The sequence below is a fragment of the Poeciliopsis prolifica genome, unplaced genomic scaffold, assembly GCF_027474105.1.
Source record: "Poeciliopsis prolifica strain line A6 unplaced genomic scaffold, Auburn_PproV2 SCAFFOLD074, whole genome shotgun sequence".
NCBI lineage: Eukaryota > Metazoa > Chordata > Actinopteri > Cyprinodontiformes > Poeciliidae > Poeciliopsis > Poeciliopsis prolifica.
The window spans coordinates 367950-393663 of NW_026562449.1; the positions used below are offsets into that span (position 1 = coordinate 367950).

The 25714-nt window shown below is 40.1% G+C and overlaps 1 protein-coding gene across 1 annotated transcript; it reads right to left on the reverse strand.

Annotated features, from left to right (window-relative positions):
• Positions 1–1598: 1598 nt before the first annotated feature.
• On the reverse strand, positions 1599–25623 carry mtr (5-methyltetrahydrofolate-homocysteine methyltransferase). The gene is made up of 33 exons (XM_055021222.1): positions 25466–25623; positions 24089–24300; positions 23895–23984; positions 22558–22627; positions 22378–22470; positions 22056–22162; positions 21808–21867; positions 21196–21290; positions 21010–21110; positions 20679–20740; positions 19475–19542; positions 19319–19398; positions 18512–18624; positions 18279–18419; positions 17763–17948; positions 16506–16685; positions 15952–16068; positions 14900–15040; positions 14718–14807; positions 14431–14583; positions 13095–13202; positions 12201–12301; positions 11294–11361; positions 10094–10214; positions 9906–9987; positions 8544–8642; positions 8327–8402; positions 8051–8206; positions 6839–7038; positions 6506–6706; positions 5457–5649; positions 4082–4194; positions 1599–2906 (listed from the first exon to the last, which is right to left on the reverse strand). Exons 1-33 carry the CDS (start codon positions 25512–25514, stop codon positions 2817–2819), a joined length of 3816 nt encoding a protein of 1271 aa, XP_054877197.1. The 5' UTR covers positions 25515–25623; the 3' UTR covers positions 1599–2816.
• Positions 25624–25714: the final 91 nt, after the last annotated feature.

Here is a 25714-nt window from a genome sequence, read left to right on the forward strand (position 1 = left end):
AACTGGCAGCCAGTTACAGAAACCCAAAGGCTTCATGCAGAGATGTTGAGTGTGAGAACAAAAGAGCTGATGAAGGCTGATGAGCTTAATGATAACAGCTGTGAGAAGTAGAGCAGGAGTCAGATGAGGTAGAGGAGGAGAAGCTGACTACTAAAAGGAGAACACAGAAAACACTAAGACTAAATAAACTAGAAAGACAGGAGGGAACTGAACCACACAGGCTGATCTAAGTATAAAAAGAACTAAGGACCAAACAAAAAAATAACTTAACTAGAAATACTAAAGAACAATGGACATAAACTCAGACATAAAAGAATAACAACCTAGAAAAACAAGACTTCTAGAAACACTATGAGACTGAAATAAAGAAACATTGAGAAAGATTTAACAAGAAACCAAAACAGAGCTGCTCTAAATATTTTCCAGGAACAGAACCATCTTTGTCGTGTTTGTGTTTTTTAGATGCAGCAGTGTGCAGGTCTGCTCTGATCAGGTTCTGTTTGTCAGGCTGTTTTGATAATCAGCCAAACATTATTACTCAGTCGTGATAGTAAAATCAAAATGAAAAATCAATTTGCTCCTCCATTTTCTCACATTGTGTAGGTATACACAATGTGATGGTTTCAGACGACAGTCTGCAGTGACTATCATCATGTGATGTCATCACAAAAGCTGCAACACACAGAAGTCTGTGTCCATCTTAATCTGGAGTTTTAAGAATAGAAATGACAACATTGTCTTAATGAAGTTAAAATGGTTCAGGCTGAAAATAAGACATAACGTTTGGGGAAACCCATTATGCTTCACAAATTTTAAATTCTAAGTTACTCAAGTTCTGGACATTTGAGTAGAAAAACATCTTTGAACCTGTTTGACTAGTAACTGAGTTTAATCTGTAGGTCCACAAATAATGACAACACAATCCTGGAAATGGCTTCAGTCGTTCAGCATGGCGGACAAGTCCATTATTTTTTCATTTTGCCTTTTTGACTCATTTTGATCAGCTCTATTAAGAAATGCAATAGTCGATCATCTGAAATGATTGAGTTATCATAGATCAAATGTAGATTCTTTAAAGCACAGATAGTGTAAAATGAAGTCTTACTGCTGCCTGTCATTTTAAACCCAGTTCAACCTGAATTTGAAGTTATCTAGAGACAGAAAAATAAACCTTTTGATTTCTGGGAGGGTATGAATGTGGAAGTCATTATTGAGAATAAATTAGTTTTAACAGAAAAAAAACTAATTAAGTAGACAAACAGACAAACTATAACTGCATGATATGAAGACAGTAAAGAATTTGAGATCGCCATCCAGTTGAGTGAAGGAACTTTCCTTATCCTGTGAGCTATCAGATGATTAACCAGACATCACAAAGCAGAATCCCTGCTTTACACAACATACTGATGCTCAAACATCTGAGATGTGAATTAGTGAATTACTGAGAGGCAGTAAAGCTAATCTCTGCACCACAGAGCAGAGCTGCTTCAGCTGGTGTTTCTGGCAGGTAGTTGGTGGAGAGCGAGACGACGTCCTCCTGTTGAACATCCATTTATCTAAGAGCCTCACTTCAGTCAAAGTAAGAGTTAAAACACAGCAAATATGAGACACTTTATTATCTATGAAACATTTATTATAACAGCTCACAATGTTCAACAATAGTTAGATTCCAATTCTAACTATTGGAATCATTATTCCACAGTTAGAAAGACTAAGAAATACAAGCTGTCAGTTTGACACTCAATGCAGCATCAGGGCTTTATGGCACAACATGAGCAGCAGTTAGTTCTCAGTTGCTTCTCCCATCAAGATGCTGAGAACTTCCTTACAGCTCTCAGCAGATCAGAGGGAAGAAATGTAGAGCACAAGTTAGTGAAAAAAAAAATCAATGCTTGAAAAACCAATGTTAAAAAGGTTAACTTTCCAGTTTCAGTCAACTAGAAGTTAGTTTAAAACCTAGTTTAGTACAAATACTCCTAATTTCTAAAAAAAAACCCTTTTGCATAAATGATCTTTTACTCATGTCTTTTAGATGTCTGAACTGAAAATGTTTCATCTTTGTTATTTACTCCAAGCTGCTCACTTACAAACATCCAAACACATTTAACACTCATTTAACAATACTTTGGGATTTATCAGACAATAGAAACATGTTCATTCATCACAAGCATAAACTTAAGACTACCTTCTGAAATTATTTTCAAAATTAAAAGCAAAAACTGACATCAACAATATTTTTGGGTATCATTAATAAATGGCACTGTGGTGCAGCAATGTTGTGTTGCACCTGTTCCTGTAGAGTCTCCAGGAACAGAATGACCAGTTTGAGCATATCAGAAGATTATTATTAAAATAAAAGCAGTGAAATATCCCACATTCTTTAATGTACTGAACATCTTACAAATGAAATACTTATTGATTTTTAAAGATCTGTCTGTTGCTGCAGCAGCAGCCCTGCTCTGTGCTGAGATCCCTGATGGTGTGAAAGTACACTGCAGCCCCCAAGGCACCACTGATTATTCTAATGAAAAAGTCATTGTGAAAAGATAAACAAATGAAATAAAACTGACTGACAGTTAACATGAGATTTTCATTTCAAGTACAAATTTTAAACCAACTCTAAAACATGAACAGTATGAAAAACCAGCCAATCTAAATGAGGCAGACTGGTCAGTGACTGTCCTAAACACTCTGAAATGTTCCCATTTATCATCAGTGATCTCTGGTCCAACACTGAAGCATTGTGGGTAATGCAGCAGCATGTGGTACCATAGCCAGAGCGCATGGAGCAGCCTCAGCTGGAATGATGATCCACGCTACACCTCCTGTTCATAGCCAAGGATGGGAGCCAACCATCTCTCCACCTCCTCTGTACTCTTCCCCTTCCTCTTGCCGTAGTCCTCCACCTGCACACAATCAACATCAGTCTGGATGTTGCTCTGGGTCTCAGGTTTAAGTCGTCATCTTGTAATTTTCTCATTTCTCAAACTGGGTAAATCCTCTGGGAGGGCTTCTAGTGAACTGTTAGCAGAGACCAACTGATGTAAAACATTCAGAATCAGAATCATTTACTGCAAAGAGATGAAGCATGCCCCACGTGTGGAGGCCTCAATCCTCGATGTGGACGTCGTGGGTTCGACTCCCGGGCCTGGCGACCTTTGCCACATGTCTTGCCCTCTTTCCCGTCAGTCTACTGTCAAAAAATGTGAGCCACTAGCGCCGCTAAAAACTCTTCAATGGAAAAAAAACCTACACAAATTTAAGACTCTCCTTCTCATATAAAAAGCCCTTAATAATCAGCTCCATGTGTCCCGAACAGACTGCAGGTTTACTGCTGGTTCCTCGAGGTTCTAACAGTAGAACAGGAAGCAGATCCTTAGTTATCAGGCTCCTCTCCTGAGGAACCAGATCCCAGTTTTATCTGTCTATAAGGCAGACACTCTGTCTACTTCTAAGATTAAGTTTAAAACGTTCTTTTTTAAGGAAGCTTATAGTTGAAGTTTCTTTGGTCAAGCTGGTGGAGTAGATAATTACCATCAGCCAACTCTTTATTAAATATCATCCACAAATATTGCTGCTGTTAATTTTGTTCTCTTTCTGTTTTCTTCCTGTCCTGGCCTAGCATTTAGCAGTGACACCTTCCTGGAGGGGGATATAAGCTGAGCAATTGTTGCCAATAACTTCCCTCTTCCCATTAACCCTTTCCTTTTCTTTCCTATAGAAAGTATTCCTGGATCAGTGCTCCTGTGTTTTTCTGCCTGCTACCGGTTTAGATGGCTGCTCACACTGGGATGGTTCTGGTGAAGGGAGTTGTTCTTGTCCAATGCCACTACCTCATCCAGAAGAAGGGACAGAAAATGTTTGCCCAGAAAATGATATATAACAACCCAAATTGGCTGCAATATTTTATTACTAAAATTGAAATGAAAAGTATGCAATTATCTCTGAAAAACTTAATTTTATGCACCAAGTTGCCTAATTGAATATATAAATAAATTGGATCAGTTTGTCTCTAAAGTGTCTTGAAAGTGAATCTGTGGTGAATCTGTGCTGCATGAATAAATTCAATTATGATGAGAACCTGTTCCTTGGTGATTTTTCCCACAGCAAAGTACGAAGCCTGAGGGTGTGAGAAGTAAAGTCCGGAGACCGAGGCAGCTGGTGTCATGGCCAGAGACTCTGTCAGGCCAATTCCTACACACACACACACACACACACACACAAAGCCAAAAAGAACAGGTGATACCTTACATAGATGTAAACACCAAACTGAGTTACAGAGAGAGCACCACACATGTGACATCCAGTCACACTAAAGCCGTGCATGGTTCTTAATCTTGTTGTAATGAACCGTTCAACAAGAATGGTTCATTGCAACCATTTTTGTTATAAAGCAGTTAACAAGAGCAAGCTAACAATAGTAGCTATTGTCAGGTCTAGTGGTTGACAAGACTAGAGCTCCCCCTGGTGGTGCAAACAGAAAGTTTTATTATGTTCCAATGATCAGATCGATGGATGGATGGATGGATGGATGGATGGATGGATGGATGGATGGATGGATGGATGGATGGATGGATGGATGGATCCATCCATCCATCCATCCATCCATCCATGGATGGATGGATGGATCCATCCATGGATGGATCCATCCATCCATCCATCCATCCATCCATCCATCCATCCATCCATCCATCCATCCATCCATCCATCCATCCATCCATCCATCCATCCATCCATCCATCCATCCATCCATCCATCCATCCATCCATCCATCCATCCATCCATCCATCCATCCATCCATCCATCCATCCATCCATCCATCCATCCATCCATCCATCCATCCATCCATCCATCCATCCATCCATCCTCCATCCATCCATCCATCCATCCATCCATCCATCCATCCATCCATCCATCCATCCATCCATCCATCATTGCAGACGGGGTGTGATTATACACACAACAAACCAGGTGGCCTACGCATCAGACTTCCATCTGAATAAGCAGGTCATGTTTAATATATGAATATTTTAAACATTGAGGGTTTATAAATTGTCCTGGCTTTACAAGTAATGACTTGGAGAAAGCAAGAATCCCCATCATGCTACCATTTACTTACAGCCATGAAATACTATCTTAAGAAATGTTTACATTATTGGTGCCGAATCATATTTTTATATCCGCTCAAGAAGGGAATTTGACTGGGTTTAGACAACAAAAATTGACCTTATTAATCATTAAACATGAGGAATATTCAGACAGAGTTCATCACATCATCTTAACATCACCCTCCTAATAAGCAGATACTGTCATAAGCAACTCTAAGTTTTCGAGTTTGTCAATAGTTTTTTTGCAATGCTGACTTACACACAGTTTCAAACAGGATTTTTGGAGAAGACAGCAGATATAAAGGGATGAAACGCTGTGAGAACCTAGAGATATTGTGTTGCTCTCACCTGTCTCCTCCAGAACAGCAGCCAGCTTCCACATGGTGAGTTTCTCCGTGTGGTCAGGCTGGCTGGGGTATCCGGCTGCAGGTCTGATTCCTTGGTAACGGACTCTGTGCAGGTCTGACGCCTGCAGGGCCTCATCAGAGCTGTAGCCCCACAGCTCCTTACGCACACGCACATGGAGCTCCTCAGCAAATGCCTGGGGCAGAGACAGCAGACACAACATCATCTCCAATTTTACTTTTCTTTATTGACTAACAGTATCATAAGAGATTTCTGGAGGGGGTAACTCTTAAACAATTCAATAAAGATGGCCCATTTTAATCTAACAGACATTAGCTCAGTTATTTCTAATTAACCTCTCTGGTTGATGCTGTTTTGTCTGATGACACCCAGTAGCCAGAGCTGGAGGCCAGCTGGGGTCTGATGAACTGGACTGGCATCAATCAGGTTGGGAGCTCCATGAACTGGACTGGTTTAAATCTTTTTCTTGTTTATTTCTCTGTGTTTCTTTTTGGGATCAGAAAAGTTCTTATTATGATTTTTGGACTGGGAGCTTTGGCGCTTAAAGCAGCTTTGCTGTACTGCTGTACTGTCTTTTTTTTAATAATTATATAATATAAAAAACAGGATATATTACAATTTTGAATAATTTTACCTGACAGAATTTAAATTTAAATTTGACATTTTGTATTTGACTCTGAAATGAAATTATATTGATAATAAATAATAAAAACAGAACCCAACAGTAATCCATGCATTACGTCATTGTTTACTGATGTTGGCCTGCATGTTTCCATAGATGAAATCATTCCACCACCACCAGACAGCAAACTAATGCAAAACCTTTTGAAAAGTCCTGATCCAGGGCTGTGCTGCTGACACTCTACATTTCAGTGAAGCCAGATATAACTGGTGTTAAATTGTTCCAGGTGCAATCAACAAGTTACCATCAACATCATCTGAACTAAACTATTATTTATCCCTATATATATTTTGTGAATCATTAACATGTCCAGTTTTATGGTGTTACAGTTTCATTCTGCATACATCACCTCAGCGAGGCGATCAGCCAGAGCTTTGACCATGATGCTGTTGTAGTCGTCTCCCTGGGTCTGGAACCGCTGACTGAGCTCCTCCGCTCCAAATACACCTACTGCAAACAGCCCAATGTAGTCGGGAACGCCGCTGTCCACAGGAGCCACAAAGTCAGAAACACACAGGAACGGCTCTGAGCTGGAGCTGTCTTTCTCAGCCTGCAGAATACACACATTCCTTTACTGCTAATGCTACCCAATGCCTCACCCTTACACTCCCAGAGAAAGAATGTGAGGTGATTGTGTGCCCAACTGTAAGACAGTTGATGAACTCCAGATCCAGACTCTCACCTGCTGCCGTAAGCCATGAAATGTGGCGACTGGCTTCGTGTCTCTGTGAACTGTGACATCATCTTTATACACAGTGATGTCATCGCCCATACTCTGAGCTCGCCAGAAGCCCACCAGGCCCCGCCCCTTCAGACTGTTGCTGTCGATCATCTCATGGAGCAGTAACTGGGCATCATGGAAGACTCTGTGAGCCTCCGCACCTACAGCACAACATCATCCAGTCATTCAGACTTACAGCCTGATCACACATACTGGTGAAGTAACCAAGCTCTGTGGTTTATTGTGAAGAATGCAGAGGAGTTCTGAATGTTCAAATGGAGAACATTCAAGAGCTAAACAAAAGGACAAAGCTGTAAAAACAATAAAGCAATAAAAAAAACAAGGACAGAAAAGGCAGAGCCTGAAGACCCTTCTGCTGTTATCAGTAGATTGAGAACATTAAGAATTCTCAATAAATTACTCTCATGACATTGGAAAAGGAAAGATGAATCACAAATAGCTTCACATTAGTAGTCTAATGGTATGTTGAAAGTGCTACATCAAGCCTCACTTGTTTTAAAAAACATCTCCTAAATGCAAACATTTCTTATATAGTCATATAAAAAATGTGAAAAAAAAATAAATAGAGATTGAACTCCGCTTTTAGCAAATGGAGCTTAGTTTCACAGACCATGCTTTTTATTCATCAACATAAAAATATTTATAACTTTCAAACAACTAATAGGATCCTCAAAATGTGTTTATGTAGGTACATTAGGGTTCAATCCTAGGACCCTTCCTATTTAATCAAGTCCAGATGACTCCAAAGTGCTTCACTCTACATTCATTCATGCACACACTCACACTCTGATGGTGGCAAGCTATTGGATAGTAGCCATAGCCTCTGTCAGCCTGCGGCAGGCTGACAGAGGCAAGGATGCCATGCACCAGCACCACCGGGCCATCTGACCACCACCAGCAGGCACTGGGTGAAGGGCGCCCAAGGACACAACAGATGGACAGAGTGGGTATCAAACTGGGAACCTACTGATTACAGAAGAACTTGTGATAGTCCTTGTTCAGTACTTCTTTGATTTTTTTGTGCAAGAAGTGGTAGAAGAAACCTAAAAGCTTTCTTCTCAACACCAACCTGGTGTTGAGAAACAAATGGATGGATGGAAAGTGTTGGCAGAAGCAGGACAGCAGTCTGAAAACGCAAAGAGAAGCTCATACCAACAGTTTTGTCATTGAAGATTTTGGGGTATCCTCTGTTGGGGTATTTCCCTCTAAGCTGCCACACATCAAAGAAAGGCTTCCAGTCGATGAAGTCCAGCAGACTGTTCAGATCGTAACAGTCAAACACACGAGTTCCCAAGAACTGAGGGCGCACTGCAACACAGACCACCAGTCAACACTGAACATGCTCCCTATCAGCTCTGTTAGTGCTGAGACAGTCATTAAACAGATTTATGTTCTTAGTTTGAAATTCACTGATCTGCGCTGACTTACCTGGTCGAGGCTCAGAGAACCAGTCAATATGCAAAGCCTTTTGTCTGGCCTCAGACAGAGAAAGATACCGACGGTCCTACATGCAACACGGGAAGAAGGACAGCATTTAACTTCTCTGCGTGTTCTACATTCCAAGGAGCTACCCGTTTGTTCTTAATGTGAAAAAGAGAGTCCTGGAACCAGAGAAGTCCTCTTCTCCTCTAATACCAACTCTCACCTTCAGGGAGTCGTAGTGTTCCTGTCTGACATCCTCATACTCCTCCTTCACATCCTCCCAATACTCCTCCCTCACTTCCTCATCTAGCAGCTGGGAGCACTGAGACAGAGACACAGTAGACTCAAACCAAACCAAGAAAAACATTTCTCACCTCTACATAAAATAACAAAAATGTGAGCTCCAAATAAATTCAGCACCAGAAAGGATCATGAATATAATTTGGTCCAAATGCAGTTCAGAGGCAGCTGAACAACAATGATTCAATTTGCAAGGAACTTTCACCTCTAGAACGAACACTAGTGGACACTTCTAGTGGGAAAAGTCAATTTTCACTCTGTTAGACATTTACACACTCATGTCCAAGGTAGCTTATGTATTACCTGACAATGTTTGCAACAGCAACAGCTATTTATGAAGATTAATTTCAAAATGAATAAATAGGACCTATTACTGCTTTTTTCTGATTGCCTCATGTTACTGTCCTTGATATTTTTTATCTTTATTACTGTACTGTGTCCTTGAGTGTCATGAAAAGTGCCTCATAAATAAAATGTGTTATTATTACTAGAGTCAAGGATATTTTGACAGTGAACAGAACATTTAATTCTATCCACTGAGATGCTTAAATGTGATGACAAAAAAAATTATGGTTTTGATGTCTTACTCTGTCCTGAAACAATAATATGTCCTATCCCTTTACACACTTTTTTATAACAAAGCAGAAGCAACACACACACTTCAGCTACACGGCAGGATTTTGATGGTAATGTTTCCACACATGCACTTTACTACTTTCTGTAGGATCTATGTAAAAAGTGTTTTATGTACACCAGGGGTGCTCAATACGTCGATCGCGATCTGCCAGGATGCTGAAACCAGAACTTCCTCTTCTGACAGGCCTATCAAAATATTTACCAAGATCCAAAACATTTGCAGCTTCATTAAAGAATAACATTTTTTTAAAAATTGACAAGATGTGTTAAAATTAATATTCTCAGTAATTATTGTTTCAACAAAGTGTTGCGCAATTCATTGCGTTCCAGATCCATTAACAAATAAAAAGGGACTGAAAGACCGACTGACGAGCAACCAATGTATATTCGCATATAAAATAAGTCAATAGGGTCATTTAATTTAAATTTTTTTATGTCTTCGTGTCATGAGGTAGATCTCAGCCAGCTGGTGAGAGAAAAAGTAGATCTTGGTCTCAAAACATTTGAGCTCCCCTGATGTACAAACACATAAAAAGAAAGATAACTCACTGTGACAGCAGTTTTAATGAGTCAAATGAGACACTGATACATGCAAAGCTGGACCTGCACCAGACCTTTACCGTCCTTCAGCTCAGGATAAATGACTTACCACCACCACACTCCTGGAGGCGTCAAGGACATGAACTACAGGAGAACTGTAGCAGGGTGCAATCTTCACAGCAGTGTGTGTCCTACACAACAAACAGCACTGAAACACTCCACTTTGGGTCATTAGAATATGTAAATCACAGTTTTCTTTAAAAATATATCCTATATGTCAGTGTATGGTTAAGTTACTTTGACGTGGTAGCTCCTCCAATAAGCAAAGGCGTTGTCATTCCAAGTCTCTCCATTTCTTTCGCCACATAAATCATCTCTTCCAGAGAGGGAGTGATGAGGCCTGACAGACCAATGACGTCTGCTCCAAACAAACAAAAATCTATCAGCACGCAGTATAACAGAAATAAACATAGCATAAATAAATACATTGTTGGCTCAAAGTCATAACAGAAAAAAAAGAAACTAAAAGTGGAACGTTGAGAAACAAACATCAAAAATCTACAGAGCAAATAGAAAGTAAGACATCTCCTATTAAAGAATGCTATCTGACAACCATATTTAAAAAGCAATGGTCTAGTAGCTTGTTACATACAATAATCATCTACAGTCAATTTGGTATATTTTCTGTGCCAAATCACAACAAATATAATCTTAAAGTATCACGATTTATCACATAGATATTCAGAGTCAGGCCACATTTATCTGATTAGGATTGGACAATGTGACAAAAAGTCTTGGAAGCAACATCAGTCTACACCAATAACTGTCAATATCAATAATTATTCCTGATTAGTTTTTTGTTTTACATATCTGAAATATTACCAAACCGGTGACATGACCTGTCCTGTCTTATCCACAGTTTGAACTTCAAATTATTGAAGTTTTGGAATTTGTTTTATTTTTAGTCAACAATAAGGCACAGTGGCAAAACTTGAAACTGCTGCTGAACAAGTTATTCCACAGGTTGTTGCTAGGCAACCATAGAGAAAGTTAATTGATCCCATAAACCTTGCTTAACAAAAGCCTTTCTGTGTCTACATTTCCCAGAATGCTGTGTGGTTCTGGAGGGGAGTTCAGTGAATATTCTAAATATTGGATATTTTATCAGACGTATTATCTATTGATATTGACCACATGTCTATTGTGATATTGTCCATCCCTAAGTCAAATTTAATGCCTTGTATGCCCAGAGCACTTTAACCTATTTGAGTTCCTTATCTAAGGTTCCTGTGGGAAAGCCTTCCTGAACTTGCCCAAATCATCCCTGCAGGCACCTTATAGAAAACTGTGGACCTCATTGCATTTTTAATGCCACTCAAACCCAGCCTAGCTCCATCTGCTGGGGCCCTCATGTGGCCCACATTTCACCAGAGCTGCATGTATCTGTGGCTCCAGTTATCCAGAAACCTTTGCCATAAAGCACGCCTTAAATCATACCAGCTTTCTGTGTTACGGCCTCTCTGAGAATACGATCACAGGTCACCATGACACCCAGGTCGATCACCCTGCAACAGAGCAAACACAAGCTGCTCAATTCTCCAGTAGCAGTCAATCATAGCTTTTGGAGCCGTATGATGAGAAACATCATAAAGCTTGATGTTTCTCATTGTTCCAGGGGGAGGGAACAATCAGTGTTAGAAAAACTCTCTGGCTTTAAATTTCATGGCAGGGTCAGAAGGTCAAATCCCTTAAAATCAGTCAACAAATTCCAAAGAGCATTAGCTCATCTAAAGATCCCCCATGTCAGCAAATACTTCATTTCTTGTGTAGAAACAAGAAATGGACAATACTTCAGTAAAAAGCAGCAGGACTTCCCTTGTTTCAGAAAGACTCTTTGTCTACCATCCAAAAGGCTTCTCTAATTCTCTGTAACACCTTCAGCATTTAGTTAGCATTAAAGCATATAGTATTATTGTGCCATGGATGGCACAATGTTTTACATACAATATTGTGAACTCCTATTTATTCTTTACTAATTATTTAAATATTTTCCTGGCTGGTTTCCAAAAGTAACCCCTCATCATATTAATTTCATCAAACACTGGTGAATAGAGACAGATCGGAATGTTGACTTTGTCGCTAAGCACAAACATCTAGATTCTGTAAATGGAGAAATTAAAGAAACCTTTCCAATGAGCTGCGAACCACCAGGTCTGAATGAAGTTGTTTTTTAGGTCATCAGTAGTAAGTGTGGGTGTGAAAGTGAATGTGTGAATGGATTCATATTAACAAGTAAGATAAAGTTGAGAATATGGGACAAAAAAGAAATCAGAAGAAAATTTAAAATGGTTACTATAAAAAAATAAAAAAGGAAAACAGCAGCAGAGATTGAAAGTGGATTTACCTAAAGTTGTTACAACCCAGGACCACGCCCACAATGTTCTTGCCGATATCATGGACGTCTCCTTTTACTGTAGCCAGAACTATGGTGCCTTGATAGGGATTCTGCAGACAGAGGAATTGATCGGACTTTCTAATGAAGCACTTCTAAGGAATAAAGAGTCTGTTGATTTCAACTTCACATGCTTTGGTTTTCTTTCTGAGCATACTGTGCACACTGTGAGATTTGGTGTACTAGTTTCAGACAACTGAAAATATGAGGGGTGTGTGGGTCTAGACACTGTGCTCATGTATGCAGATATAGAAATTATGTGAGTTTGAAAATAGAGACAACGATGAAAGGAAATCAGGAACACTTCTGCAGAACTTTACCCACATGTGTCCTTGGCTACTGTCGCAATGTTTAGGTGATTCACACAGCATCTACAAACTCATTCCATCTCTGAATAGTGCTGTTTATGTCATATCCCATATGCATATCATCTAGCAGTAGTAAAAACAACAAAGAAGCTAGTATGCTCTGGATGTAAGATAGAATATAGACACACATATTCATAACAGCTCAGTACAGGTGAGAGACTCACCTGGTATAAATTAAATTTTTAGGCCTTTGAATTTCACCAAAGAAAAAATTAGGGTAAGAGTAACTTGCACTGGTAGGGTCAGCTAATTTGCACTGCAGCTGTGAATTAGCTTTGCTAGCACTTGGTTGAGCTCATCAAATGGTGACATTTACATTGGAGTTGTACATTATCCCTTTTTAAATAAAGTTTGTTATTGTAATGTGATGCGTTTGCTGGGAACCACCTTACTCTATCCCACAAGGTGAAAAACACAAATTTTCTCACAATAAAAAAAACTTTGAATGTTTTTATTATATTAAAACAATGCTCCTGACCATCTCTTCTGCTGAACCTGATGCTGCCATCATCTCCTCTCTCTCCTTCTCCATGAAGGGAATCAGATAACCGACTGCCTTCTTCATGACACGAGCCGACTTGATTACCTGGAAATACAATGAGTAAAACAGGCAACTGTTTATTTTACAGCATTAATCACAGCACAGAAGTGTTATCAAATTGTCAATTTAGTTCAACTGCTAACTGGTGCTACCACACTGTGGGACAAACTCAGGAAATAAGTCATTGATTTTAATCTCATGTCAAAACTACACAGTGAGACTTCAGTGTCATGGCGATTAGTACGGCAGCCTAGAAAAGAGGTCCTGCATCGGTAGATGTGTTACTCTCTCATAAGAAGAATGAGTGGGGCTAAAATAAAGAAGGGACGAGACCAGTCTCAAAACTCAGAAATATGACACGAAAGCAAAGCTTGCGGAACACACCTGGTCGAGGAAGGAGAGAAAATAGCGGATGAGGCCTTGCTTGCTACTATTAGCTCACTAAGAAAGGTGGTGGGTGAAGTAATGGCTGAGGACATGAGGGACTTCAAATGAACAAGGAGTTAACGCAAGTGAGAATGAGCCTAAAGGAGGAAATTAAAGTTCGACTGAACGAGCTGACAAACGACATAAACCAACTGATTAGCGCCGCTATCGTCAAGACCGAGGAGATGGGTAAGAGTCTTGGAGAAATTTCTTTCTTGGCGGAGAAAGAGAGATGGGACATTGGAGTGAGAAATTAACTTTCATGAAGTTTTTACTTCATTAAAGTAAAATGAACTTTTTACTTTCATAAAAATTTTAACTCATGATAACGACTGAAGGGAGTCCTGAGCTTGTTTCTCTGCAACGAGACTGTCCCATGTGGGAGTGATGAGAGACAATGACACCCAAAGTGTTGCTTATGTTCAGGGTGCTACTTGAGCTCTACGTTTGAAGCCTCATTGCCTCAATTAAAGACCCGGTCACCATGCCATGCAGATTGGGCTTGTAATGTAGAAATCACCTGCCAGGATAAATTCATTCTTCTGTCTCTTCTCCGGGCCTTTTCCCCTTTCAAAATAAACTTTCCAAAGACATTTTATCTGTTCCTTACTCATTCTGCTGCTTGTGGGCTCAAGCAGCAAAGCAAGACGTAACAGAGAGAATCCGGTTAAAGGATTTTCAAAATAAAAGATCCTCCATACTGAAATAATACATAAAATGGAAATATTGCGCAGCTCGGTACCAATTGGTCCATGGACCGGTACGGGACAACTGGTTTACATTACTGTTAACATTAATGGCATGACTAGAATGAATGGTATACAGTGTAGGTGAATAACCAGGGCACCTGTGGTAGAAACATCTTCCCAGCTCCAAACAAGTCCCCCACCACCTTCATGCCGTTCATCAGGGGCCCCTCGATGATGTGAAGGGGTCTCCTGTAGCGCTCCACCTGAGCCCGGCACTCCTCCACATCCTCCACCACATACTTCTCTATTCCCTGACAGGAACACAGACAACAGTGTGTGGAATACATTTTTACACTTGCATCTAAGCATAACACACTTTGGGTCAAGTGGAAACACACCCACCCACGCACACACACAGTCTGCTCCAGCCAGTGAATGTTTTTACCTTGATGAGCGCATACTCCAGCCTTTCTTCTACACATGCTTTCCTCCATTCGTCTGTCTGAACCAGCTTCTTCCCTCCTCTCCCTTTATCCTGTTAATGAGAGGCAGACTTGTGTCAGTCCAAGCAAAGCAGTAACAACATCCACAGCAGCAATAACCTGATGGTTGTCAGGTTTCCTCTACCTGAGCATAGGCCAGCAGCTTTTCTGTAGCGTCAGCATCTCTGTTCCAGATGAGGCTCTCACACAGCAACAACAGCTTCTTATCGATGTCATCATAAACAGGAAGGTTCCCGGCATTTACAATGCCCATATCCATCCCACCCTATACAGGAAATGACATCAACTCATTTAGATGTCACTAGTTTCATGTGTTCAGCAAAATGCATAAAACAGAAGGTAAAGAAAAGAGGGGAGGCGGAGCGAAGACTCCCAGAGAACAGACGCCTCGCCGTAAACACTTTATGAACCCTGCAGTACCACAGCAAGACAGAGGAGCTTTTGTCTCTGGGTGGTCAATGTGACTGTTCCAAATTTTTATGTATTTAGAAATATTAAAAATTCAATTTTTCTTATTTCAGCCAACTTTAATTTTAATCCTTGCTGGACAAACACACAAAAGTACAAGAACTAAAAATTTTTAACAGAACAGAGATATAGAATGTTCAAAACAACATAAATTCAATTTTTCTTATCTGAACAAAAACTGTTCCAGGGTGTGGTAGTGGTAATGTGTGTGACCCACAGACAAAGGCCTCAGTCACAAGTTCAAGTTCTGATCTATTGACCTTTGCCACATATCTCATTGTCTTGTCAGTGTATTGTTAAATAAAGGCCACAAGTGACAAAATGTCCTTTAAGATCAAAAAAGGAAGATATCATTGCCAGTAACAAAAATTTGTTATTTATTTTAGACATTTTTCAACCTGTTCTGCACAACTAATCTGACTGAGATTAGATCTCACAGACTGTTAATTTCCACATGGACTTTTTTCAACAGTCACTAAGAACAGATCAGTTTCTACACAGAAGATGTAAGAATACTTAAGTAGAAATGAGCCTCCTGACCAGGAGGAGCAGTGAAAATGAACTGAATTTGAATCTTCCAGTTCATAATATTGTCATAACAACAAGTTGTCATCTTCAGGTGTGATGGCAATTTACAACAACTGATTAGAGAAGACAGAAAGGCAGCTTTGTTTGGGTATGTGGATGTGACACTGTAACCATAGTTACCTTGATGGCATGATAGAGAAATACTCCATGCATAGCTTCTCTGATAGCCTCCATACCCCTGAAGGAGAAGGAGAGGTTGGACAAGCCTCCACTAACCCTGGCTCCTGGGAGGGTCTCCTAATCACAAACAGACAGCTTTTCAGTAGAGCGTTTCCTCATTACCCATAATGCTTCTAGGTAGTAGAAATGTGATTATATCGAAATGTTTACATCCCAAGCCCTTTAAAACGCATATTTTTCCACGCCACCTTAAGGCCATTTCCAATTCCAGGAGGGATTACTATTTGAATCCATGCATAAGTGAGTGAGCAATGGCTAAAGTATTGTGAAGCCACAAGGGGATAGATTTGCACACATTATTGCAAATGTATCATCGTCAAAATATCCATATCGCAGAGCAGTGTAAATAAATCCTGAACCCAATAGCAGCCAAGAAAGTTTTGCACTCTACTTTTTTTCTATAACCACCAAGTTAAACTGCTATACGACAGAGCTATGTGTCTACGTCAGCCAGGGGCACAACCCGACCTTTTGTCTTAGATTTTTCTTGTTACCTTGATAAGCTTGGTGGCCCTGATGAAGTTCACAGCGTAGTCATTGTGTTCCTCCATGCCAGTGCCGATGGTGAGGATGTTGGGGTCAAAGATGATGTCGTTAGGATCAAAGCCGACTTTACTGACCAACAAGTTGTACGCCCGGGTGCAGATCTCCACCTTTCGCTCCGTGTCTGTGGCCTGAAGTCGCAGCACATTGATTAGCAACTGCACACCACCAGCAGTTACTGATTACTTCTCAAACCTTTTGTCAAATGAAAAAATTTCATTTTTCAATATGACGGTGTATGTCTGATAAAGAGAACAGTGTATTCAGCAGGAGGGAAGCTGTCCACATTAATCCCAATGAAAAGAACTTCTCATCCAGTTAGCAGAATAGAAGATAGAAAGGCAGCTGTAGGATGTAGTCACATCCTACATATCCTGCATGAAGTTGAATTGACTAAAAAAAGGTTTCTCTTCTGATTATGAAAAATATAACGAAAAATCTGTTGGCTTTGATTGATTTGTTGTGGAGACATTAAACTCCTGTTGTTGCTCCAAGTACAATAAAATTCCACAGATGTCTCAGCCATCTCTGACTGATATATTTTGTCTGATTGTGTCGGCAGAACTATAACTACTTCCTGTTGTATTCTTCTCTCTGCATCAGTGACAATATCAACATGGTTGTTGATTATATTTGTGTAATGTGAAAAGTGTTTCCATTTCAGTTTAGCAAAGTAAATAATTTTTGATAGAGTAAAAAAAAACACCTCATCCTGGCAAGTTTTTTTTAATTGCTTAAAATATTTTCTTTAAGCTAAAGAGCAATTTTATGGTCAATACAAACAGCCATTCCTGAAGCCAGCCCAGGATGTGTTTATTTTCTGACAGAACTTTTCTCTGTATTGTTGCTCCTTATTTATAGCTTCGTTAGAAATGTATGTTCTATTTTCTGGTAGACAGTATTCCATAGACCGCTGAAGAGGTGCGATATTACATAACTTAGGTAATTAAAATCAGTGCTTTACACCGTAAATGTCTGACTATAGTAACACTTTTGCACTGAACTTAACTATGTCTGCACTGTTGGACCAGAAGGCAACTGTGGCTGAGATTATAAAGCAAAACACTCAAACTGGGATCAGGCAAGGAAGATCATAAAATGTTTGCACTAAATAATTCATAATCATGATAGATTGACATGTAATTTTATGATTGTAATATTTTGTAGACAGTATGTGTGTGTGTGTTGGCTGAATACTTTGGCCTCACCTGTCCCTCCTCATCAAAGGCCATGACCACCACAGCTGCTCCATAGCGCTTCACAGTGGCAGCTCGGAGCAGGAAGTCCTGCTCCCCCTCCTTCAGGCTGATGCTGTTCACCACACACTTGCCCTGACAGCACTTCAGCCCAGCCTCAATCACTGAGAAGTTGGACGAGTCGATGCACAGAGGAACCTGCAGGACCAAAAACAAGACTTCTAGAAACATGAGGGGCTCATAAAATATGGAACAAGGTTATTCAATTCCTCAATAGGATGGTTCTGAAAGTGTAAATAAATAAACGTCTGACATATGATCAGAAAAGTGAAACAAATCAGCTATATACCTTCTCTTTAACTCAGAGCACCTTACAATAAGACAATAAGTAATAATGATTATTCTAAATGCCAGGCTCACTTATGGGCATCTGATGAGATAGTTTCTGTGTTCCACTGTTCTTAAAAACAGAATTCTGCAAAACATGGAAAAAATTAGAAAGAAAATGAATTCATTTGACTGTCTTACCCGTGCAATATCAGGCTCAGAGGCTACAAAGTTACAAAAGCGAGCCATGGCAGCTGGACCGTCCAGCATGCCGTCATCCATGTTGATGTCCAGGACCTGGGCTCCCATCTCCACCTGGGCCTTGGCAATGCTCAGAGCTTCCTGAAGATAAAACACAGAAGAACACACTAACAGCAAACCTGTCTCCTGAGGCGTAACAGTGGTGATTTTATTACAATCTAAGAAATAATAACCTCATATTGGCCAGCCATGATCAGTTTGGCAAACTTGCGTGACCCAGCCACATTGCAGCGCTCCCCAATGTTCACAAAGTTGGTGTAGGGGCCGATCCAAAAGGGCTCCAATCCTACAAATTACAAACATTTTCTTTCCAACAAGGCAGGAAGTTATCAAGCATTATAGAATTATGATAAACCTATGGAGGAAACTTTAGTTTTCTGTAACAACATAGCTTGAGCCTGGAAGAAAACTTCAAGTAATGCCTGAGTGTCACCGACTGCAATAACAGATTTATTATAGAACAAATCTGTGGGACAAACTGCCTACAGGAAGCAAAGAGAGTAGATCTATTTTTTCCTTTCAGAGAATGAAAAAATATAATTTTCTTTCAATGTATAATGAAGAATATTCATTCAGTAGAGTGCAGAATCAATACAAAGATTATGTTTTTTTGTATATTGCTTGCTTTGTGTTCAATGATATGTTTGTATGGATGGCTGACTGATGCTTGTGGTGCAGCAGATTGACTTTTGGGAGAAAGTGTAGAATATACAAGATGTTTTTTAAGACTATCCAGCGGTTTTGCTTGTGACAACATGTGACATGCTTGTTTTAAACTGTGAATTAAAAAATAAAAGCTTCACTTCTCTATCAGGCTGAATCTGGTAAGACTGTCTCGCATCTGGACAAGTGTTGGAAAGAAAAGAATTTTAAAAAGAAATCAGAAGAACCATAATCTCAACTTAGTTTTTATTTAGATTAAAACTGAATCAGTCATGGGAAAGTCTCTGAGTAAGCAATGATACTGGAAACATTTATACCTGAGAGAAGCAAATAGTCTTTAAAAGTATCAGCAGCAGGAACTCTTGGTCGGCATTGCTTAACTGCCTCGGCTATGGCTCTGTGTGAGGATAAAGAAGAAGCATCATGTAAACATAGACGATCAGACATGTTAATTGGAAAAAAATGACACTGACCTGATGTGTGACGGGGTGGTCCCACAGCATCCCCCCACTATGTTCACCAGTCCATCCACTGCAAACTCCTGCGAGAGACATGACAGTTGAGTGGGCAGTGAGTGGCAGTGTGACATCACACAGATTTAAACCTAAAATCGGAAGTTTGTGTTTATCTAAGGCATGTGACAGCTATAGTCTCAAAACTGCACAAAAACAGAAAATATCGATAATCTCTCTGGAGCATTTAATCAAGCTGAAGTAGTTCTCGTTGAATCAGTAATCCTGAAATGATCCACTCACCATCACCAGTTATTCATGTTAGCCACAGAGCCTCTGACTATGTAGTGCATGCAGACAACTGAACCGAGCATGTCTCTACGATGATGATGTCATCATCTTTTTAAAAAGAGAATTTGCCAGAAATATAAAAACACTTTTTTGAGCAAAGTCTGATTTATTACTCAATCAAATGACAGATGGCTGACAATACCAATAATTTATCACATTATTATCAGAATGAATATATTGCCTAAATTCTGGTGCTATGTTGTTACTACCTCATCCTTAGAAAATCTTTTCCAATTTTAATAAATTCCACATGAAAAAGGAGACGACTAACTGCTCAACAGAAACTCCAGCAGACTTAAGGACTTTTGATCAGTGATATGGGCTGTATGGGCAGTTGTTCAGTTGTGCAGCATCTGAAAGGGGTGGGGCACCCAAGAACTAGAAAATAACCGTTCCTGTAAGAACCACAACTCTGCGCATATTTATATTTCTAGCTCGCAATTAATCATGATTAATCACAACACCACAGTATGAGTAATACAATTACATTTTTTTTCAATAATACTACAGGAAAAAAACAAGAGGACATGCTATTCAAGTCAATGTGGGTTGAGACTTTGCAAGTCGGAAAATGGCTATAAGGAAATAGCTTCTATCCTGAACTTGAAGAGCTCAACAGCAGAAGCAAACTATTCTTAAAGTACAAGTGGAACTGTGATGAAAGGGGCTGCAGCAGGACCCACTTCACTGAGCAGGATGGGAAGAGAGGTCGGAAAATCTTCTGTTTACCTGAACTACAACAAAACATGGCATCTTGTGCTAACAGTTAACACAGCATTCATATATTTTAAGGCTGAGCTGCACATCTTTATCAGGGTGCTAATGATTGTGGCAACCGCTTCTTTTAAACATTAGTGTGGAAACTGAACAGGACCTTCAGGCTGGAGGCTGTAACTTGAGGTGTTTCATCATATCCTCCAAACGTGTTGGGAAGCCCTAACAACAACAACAAAAGAACACAAAGTGTTATTAAGATTACCCCTGACCTGAAAAATGGACTGGGTGGTCCAACAGACGAGGTAACAGGAAGTAGATCACAGGTCAAAGCTGCAAGTTCTTTAATGAAAAGTAAGCAGTTTAGATTGATCGCAAAGAGCCTGTCGGCATCTCACTGAAGCCGTCAGTTATTCCATTAAATCACCAGGATTGTATCCGAAGATCGGTTGCCATGCCGACACTATGGACTAGATGTTGTTGTGGGTTACCTGCATTAGGATAACAGATGATGAAAGCTGTTGTGCTTTTCCCAATCGCCTCAATAAAAGGCCTCATTTCTGTTGCCCCCAGCGCACAGTTCAGACCAATACTGCAACACAGAGAGGCACACGTCTGACTCCTGTCTATGTTCATCCCTCATCACCTCATGTTGATTCTCCAACAGGTCAACTCACCACAGCGGCTCCACATGGGACACACTCACTACGAATGCCTCGCCCGTCTGACCGGACAGCGTCCGGCCGCTCCTGTCCACAATGGTTCCTGAGATCTGGACCATCCCCAAAACACCTCACAGTGTAGTCATGACAACATACCTTACATCAAAGATCCTGTACTGTACCATAAAATACTGCAACCTTTAGGAGTAAATTACTTTAGGAGTCATTTTTCAAATGATCCTCTGGAACTTTAACAAGTAACTGATGACCATTTAGGTCATCAGTGGTGATTCAAATTACATTGTTCACCTGAGAGGTTACTTACTAATCTGGAGCTGTGAGATGGAGTAGAAAATACCTATTTCTATTTTGTGCCTAAATCTGATTTAACAAATGCAAAAGTTCCTGTCAGCCGTTTTAGCAGAAATATAAACTTTTCTACCTCAGTTTTATTATTTTTATCTGTAGCAGTGAATTAAAAAAATGCAGTGATGGAGATAAACTGAAATAAGAGCATCACTTCTGTAGATACACATAAATAACATGTTTGGCAAGTTTCACAGATTCAAAAAGTTTCCCTGTGGAAACTCCAGTTAAGATCATAAAAGTAGAGTGAAAATGACTTACAAATATGGGCTTCCTTTCATAGGACTTTTCAAAGAGAAGGTTGATGGCAAACAGAGCAGCCTGAGGACAGACAGGAAGACAGCATCATGAAACTACAGTAAGGAAAACTGCATGAGTAACAAATACCACACATTACAACATCTGCAGAGCATTAATCACTGACACTGTACAATGTTTTATGTATGTTTAAGTTGTTTATAACAAACTAGATACCTTGTTTCCAGGACGTAAGCCGAAAGAAACGTTACCTTGGCATTGGCAGTGTCAAAGATGGTCTCTACCAGAAGGATGTCTGCTCCACCGTCCAGGAGACCTCGAGCCTGCTCTGTGTAAGCCGCCACCAGCTCATCAAACGCTGGAGTCACAAAACCAAGCAGCAGTAAGGACAACAGCTACAGAGCCAAACATTCTGCTTCTGGATCAGTTCCATGCTGTGGCCTTTGGGAGGTGAGGCTATTCTTCAGCGTAGTCATGGTGATGTGGTATCCCATCTCACCGGTCTCCTTGTATAGTGACTCAGGTTGAGGTCAACCTGATGTAGGCAGATTTACTCTAATGCTAAATTCTTACTTATGTTCCTGAAATCCGGTTTCTCCACAGACGGTGAGACAGAGAGGGTTTTATTGGTGGGGCCCAGCGCCCCGGCCACATAGCGTTTCCAACCTGAGGACACATGGGTCATGTTAATCCCACGAGAAACCCCGGTGCTGATGTATGACCATCACTGCAGCAACAGGAGGTTCAGCTAACCAGACTGTTTGGTGACATCATCAGCTGCCTTCCTCGCCAGCTCTGCTGACGCCCTGTTGAGACGATAGGCCTGCACAACAAACACACAGTTACCCTCTGAAGCAACAACATGACCCACATTAAACTCATCTAATACAGAATAAATGACTAAAGTAACAGCTACATGAGCCACATGTTCCACATGCTCTGTCGCACACACTTAACAGATGGCATGGAGAAGTTCAAGTAGTAGCACATGGTCTTCAGTTAGCTTTAATTAATTAGTCGACATTTAAAAAGAACAATTCCAGAGTCCAGACAGGAATGGTGATGAATGGTGTCCATGTTCTTATCCTGATCACTTTTCAACACATAACTCACATTTCTTTATTCTTCTTTTACATCTTCAGTTCAGTTTATTTATGTGGCGCCAATTCACAACGCGTCATATGAAGGCACTTTACAGAAAAATAAAGCCAACTGACCTTCGTTCAAACAGTGCATTAAATTCAATTTATCACTCAGGTTTGTTAAAAGATTTCTATGTGAGGAAACCCAGCAGATTGCATGGAGTCATAAACTCCAGGGTGAACACGTAGTAACAGTCGCTTGGATTACAACCATGACTTTACAGAAATCCCCCAAACCAGACATCCATATAAGTAGGTAAGTAAGAAGTTAACGGCAGTAGTAGCTCCTTAATGTACACTTTTTTCCATAATAAACCAGAGCATGTATTAAAAGAATTCAATAGGATCATTATTACTTCACAACAATCAAGAAATAATATTGCTTGTAATGCTTCACTCCACTTCAGTCTACTTCCAGGCGACGTATTTGGCAGTTGGACTGATTTTTTTTTGTGGCCCACAACTGGAGCTCAACAATGCTACAAATTTGTTTATTAAACTTTGAATTTTTAATCAGTGTGAAATTATTACTGATATCATTTTCTTAAAGCAAAAGATGTTAATTAGAACTCAGAATATTTGTCTTTTTACAAATACACTTTTATGATAAGTATTCAAAAATTATTTTTGAAAGACAAATGTCAATCCAGACTTTTATTTAAAAATCAACTTTGCTGCATCCAAATCAGCTTCTATTGAATTTATTGAATCAGAAGTAAGTGATACACTAAGTACAGCCAGATATCAACTTAAAACTGACTGAAGTTGTGCAGAACAAAAGCAAAAAAAAAGTTTTTAGCCATCAGGAGCAAGCTCATAGGTCAGCTCTGATAAGTTCTGGTATGTAGAATTTCTCAGAATGAGCTCATCAGTGGTTAATCAGTGAACTCTCGTCTCTCTGTGTGCATGACCTTTGTGTTGGCCGCAGGAGCTGTGTGCTGCTCTTACCAGCTGTTCCAGTCCATAATCTGCCTGGGCAATGGATGTGCTGCTGAAGGTGTTGGTCTCAATGATGTCAGCTCCGGCCTGCAGGTACTCCTGGAAACACACCGTGGACAACACTGCAGCACTAAGGTCTAGTCAAAGAAGCCCCATGTCCAGCATCAGACAGGAAAACATCTGGATCCATCTGCATGGATTACCTTGTGTATGTTATAAATGATGGCTGGCTGTGTGATGCTCAGGAGGTCATTGTTGCCCTTCAGAGGTAGAGGATGCTCCTTAAACTCTTCTCCCCTGAAATCTTCCTCCTCCAGCTTCTCTTGTTGGATCATCGTTCCCATTCCACCATCTAGGACCATAATCCTTTGCTGCAGCAAAACTCGCAGCTCTGCCTCCACTGGAGAGCTGCAGCCTGGACAGAAAAACACAAACAGTAATCTGCAGTAAGAACGCTGGCTCAGTTCCATCAGTGTGGCTCAGCTTGTCCTAAACCACAGTTAGAGCTGAACAGCCAGTCAGCGTCCACAGTTCCAAAGAAGATTCATGAATGATCAGGAGTTCCTGAAACTCTGGAACTCTGAATGGGAAGAACAGATTAAAAATAAATATCTTAGAGGGACGATGGTGGATTGTTGGTTCAATTTAGGGCTCTGTCCGCCTCTCTGGTTGTGTGGTAAGATTCTTCACCCACCAAGCCTGCTGGTGGTGGTGCATGGCAGCTATGGTTACTATCCAAAGCGTGCCACCATCAGTGTATAAATGTGTGTGTGAGCGACTGTAGTGCTTCTGGGCTTGATAAAGCACTATATACTAGTACAGTCCATTTACTATTTGAGCTCATATGTTTAGCCAACAATTTAGCAGCAAAAACTGCTTTTCAATTTATGTATTTTTTTTGTCAATATATGGTTTCAGTTCAAATAAAGTTAATTTAGTTTAGTAGCATTGTGGTTTATTACTGTGTTTTAACAATTACCAGAATTAAAGATTTTAGAATAATGAAAAGAAATATATTAAGGCTATGTCAAGAACTATCACATCCCTCAGTTCTGGAGTGGATTGGTGCGATTAATTATTATTTTTAATGAATGTATCAATAATAAAAACAGAACATAGGCTACACTCAAAATAAAGCTATAATATTGTAATATCTCAATTAACTTTATGAGATCGAAAGAAATGAAGGAGACATGGAAGCCACATTATCAACAATAATAAAACAAATTCACACAAATCAAAAAATCTGTGTGAGAAATAAGATGTGATAAAACTTTATTGTCATTGTCAAGGAGGAAATTTTCCTTCGGATCTCCAACATCTTATCTATGCCAACTGCAACAAAACAGTTCATTTTAAAATATGCAGCACAGTAAACAAACCCTGAGTATGAATATTTAACCCGATTCTGATTTGACATAAGCGCAGTCGGTCATCCTGTGTCCTGCTGGGCTGGATGTTAACAGGAATGTTAACATGTGGTTTCAGGTGATCTCTCAACTGCAAAGCAGTTGCATCACATCAGAGTTTAGCTCAAAGCTAACAGAGAACCATGTGACAGCGCCGGGTGGAGGACCTACCTGCTCCCGCAGCAGCGCAGAGCTGATGTCGGACATTTGTCGGAGCCATTTGAAGCCAAGCAAGCCGTGAGAACAGCCCAGCTATCCTTCTGAACACCCAGCCAATAATTATGTTCCTTCAAACTTTTCCTGAATCTACTGGCAGGGCCAACCATGGCTTCCGGTCACAGTCCTTCAAAATAAAAGCAGTAGCTATTCGACATAAGCCAACTTCCGGGACATGAGTGTGATTTATGTGGCATCACACTG

Bases quoted from the DNA above. Each gene is read 5' to 3' on its own strand.
- mtr (XM_055021222.1), bottom strand. From the start codon at position 25,514: ATGGCTCCGACAAATGTCCGACATCAGCTCTGCGCTGCTGCGGGAGCA. The intron at 23,985-24,088 runs GTAATCCATGCA...GTGTGTTTCCAG, and splicing joins TCATTTATAACATACACAAG to GAGTACCTGCAGGCCGGAGC. The intron at 17,949-18,278 runs GTAAGACAGTCA...TTGGTCCTGCAG, and splicing joins CTGAGCCTGATATTGCACGG to GTTCCTCTGTGCATCGACTC.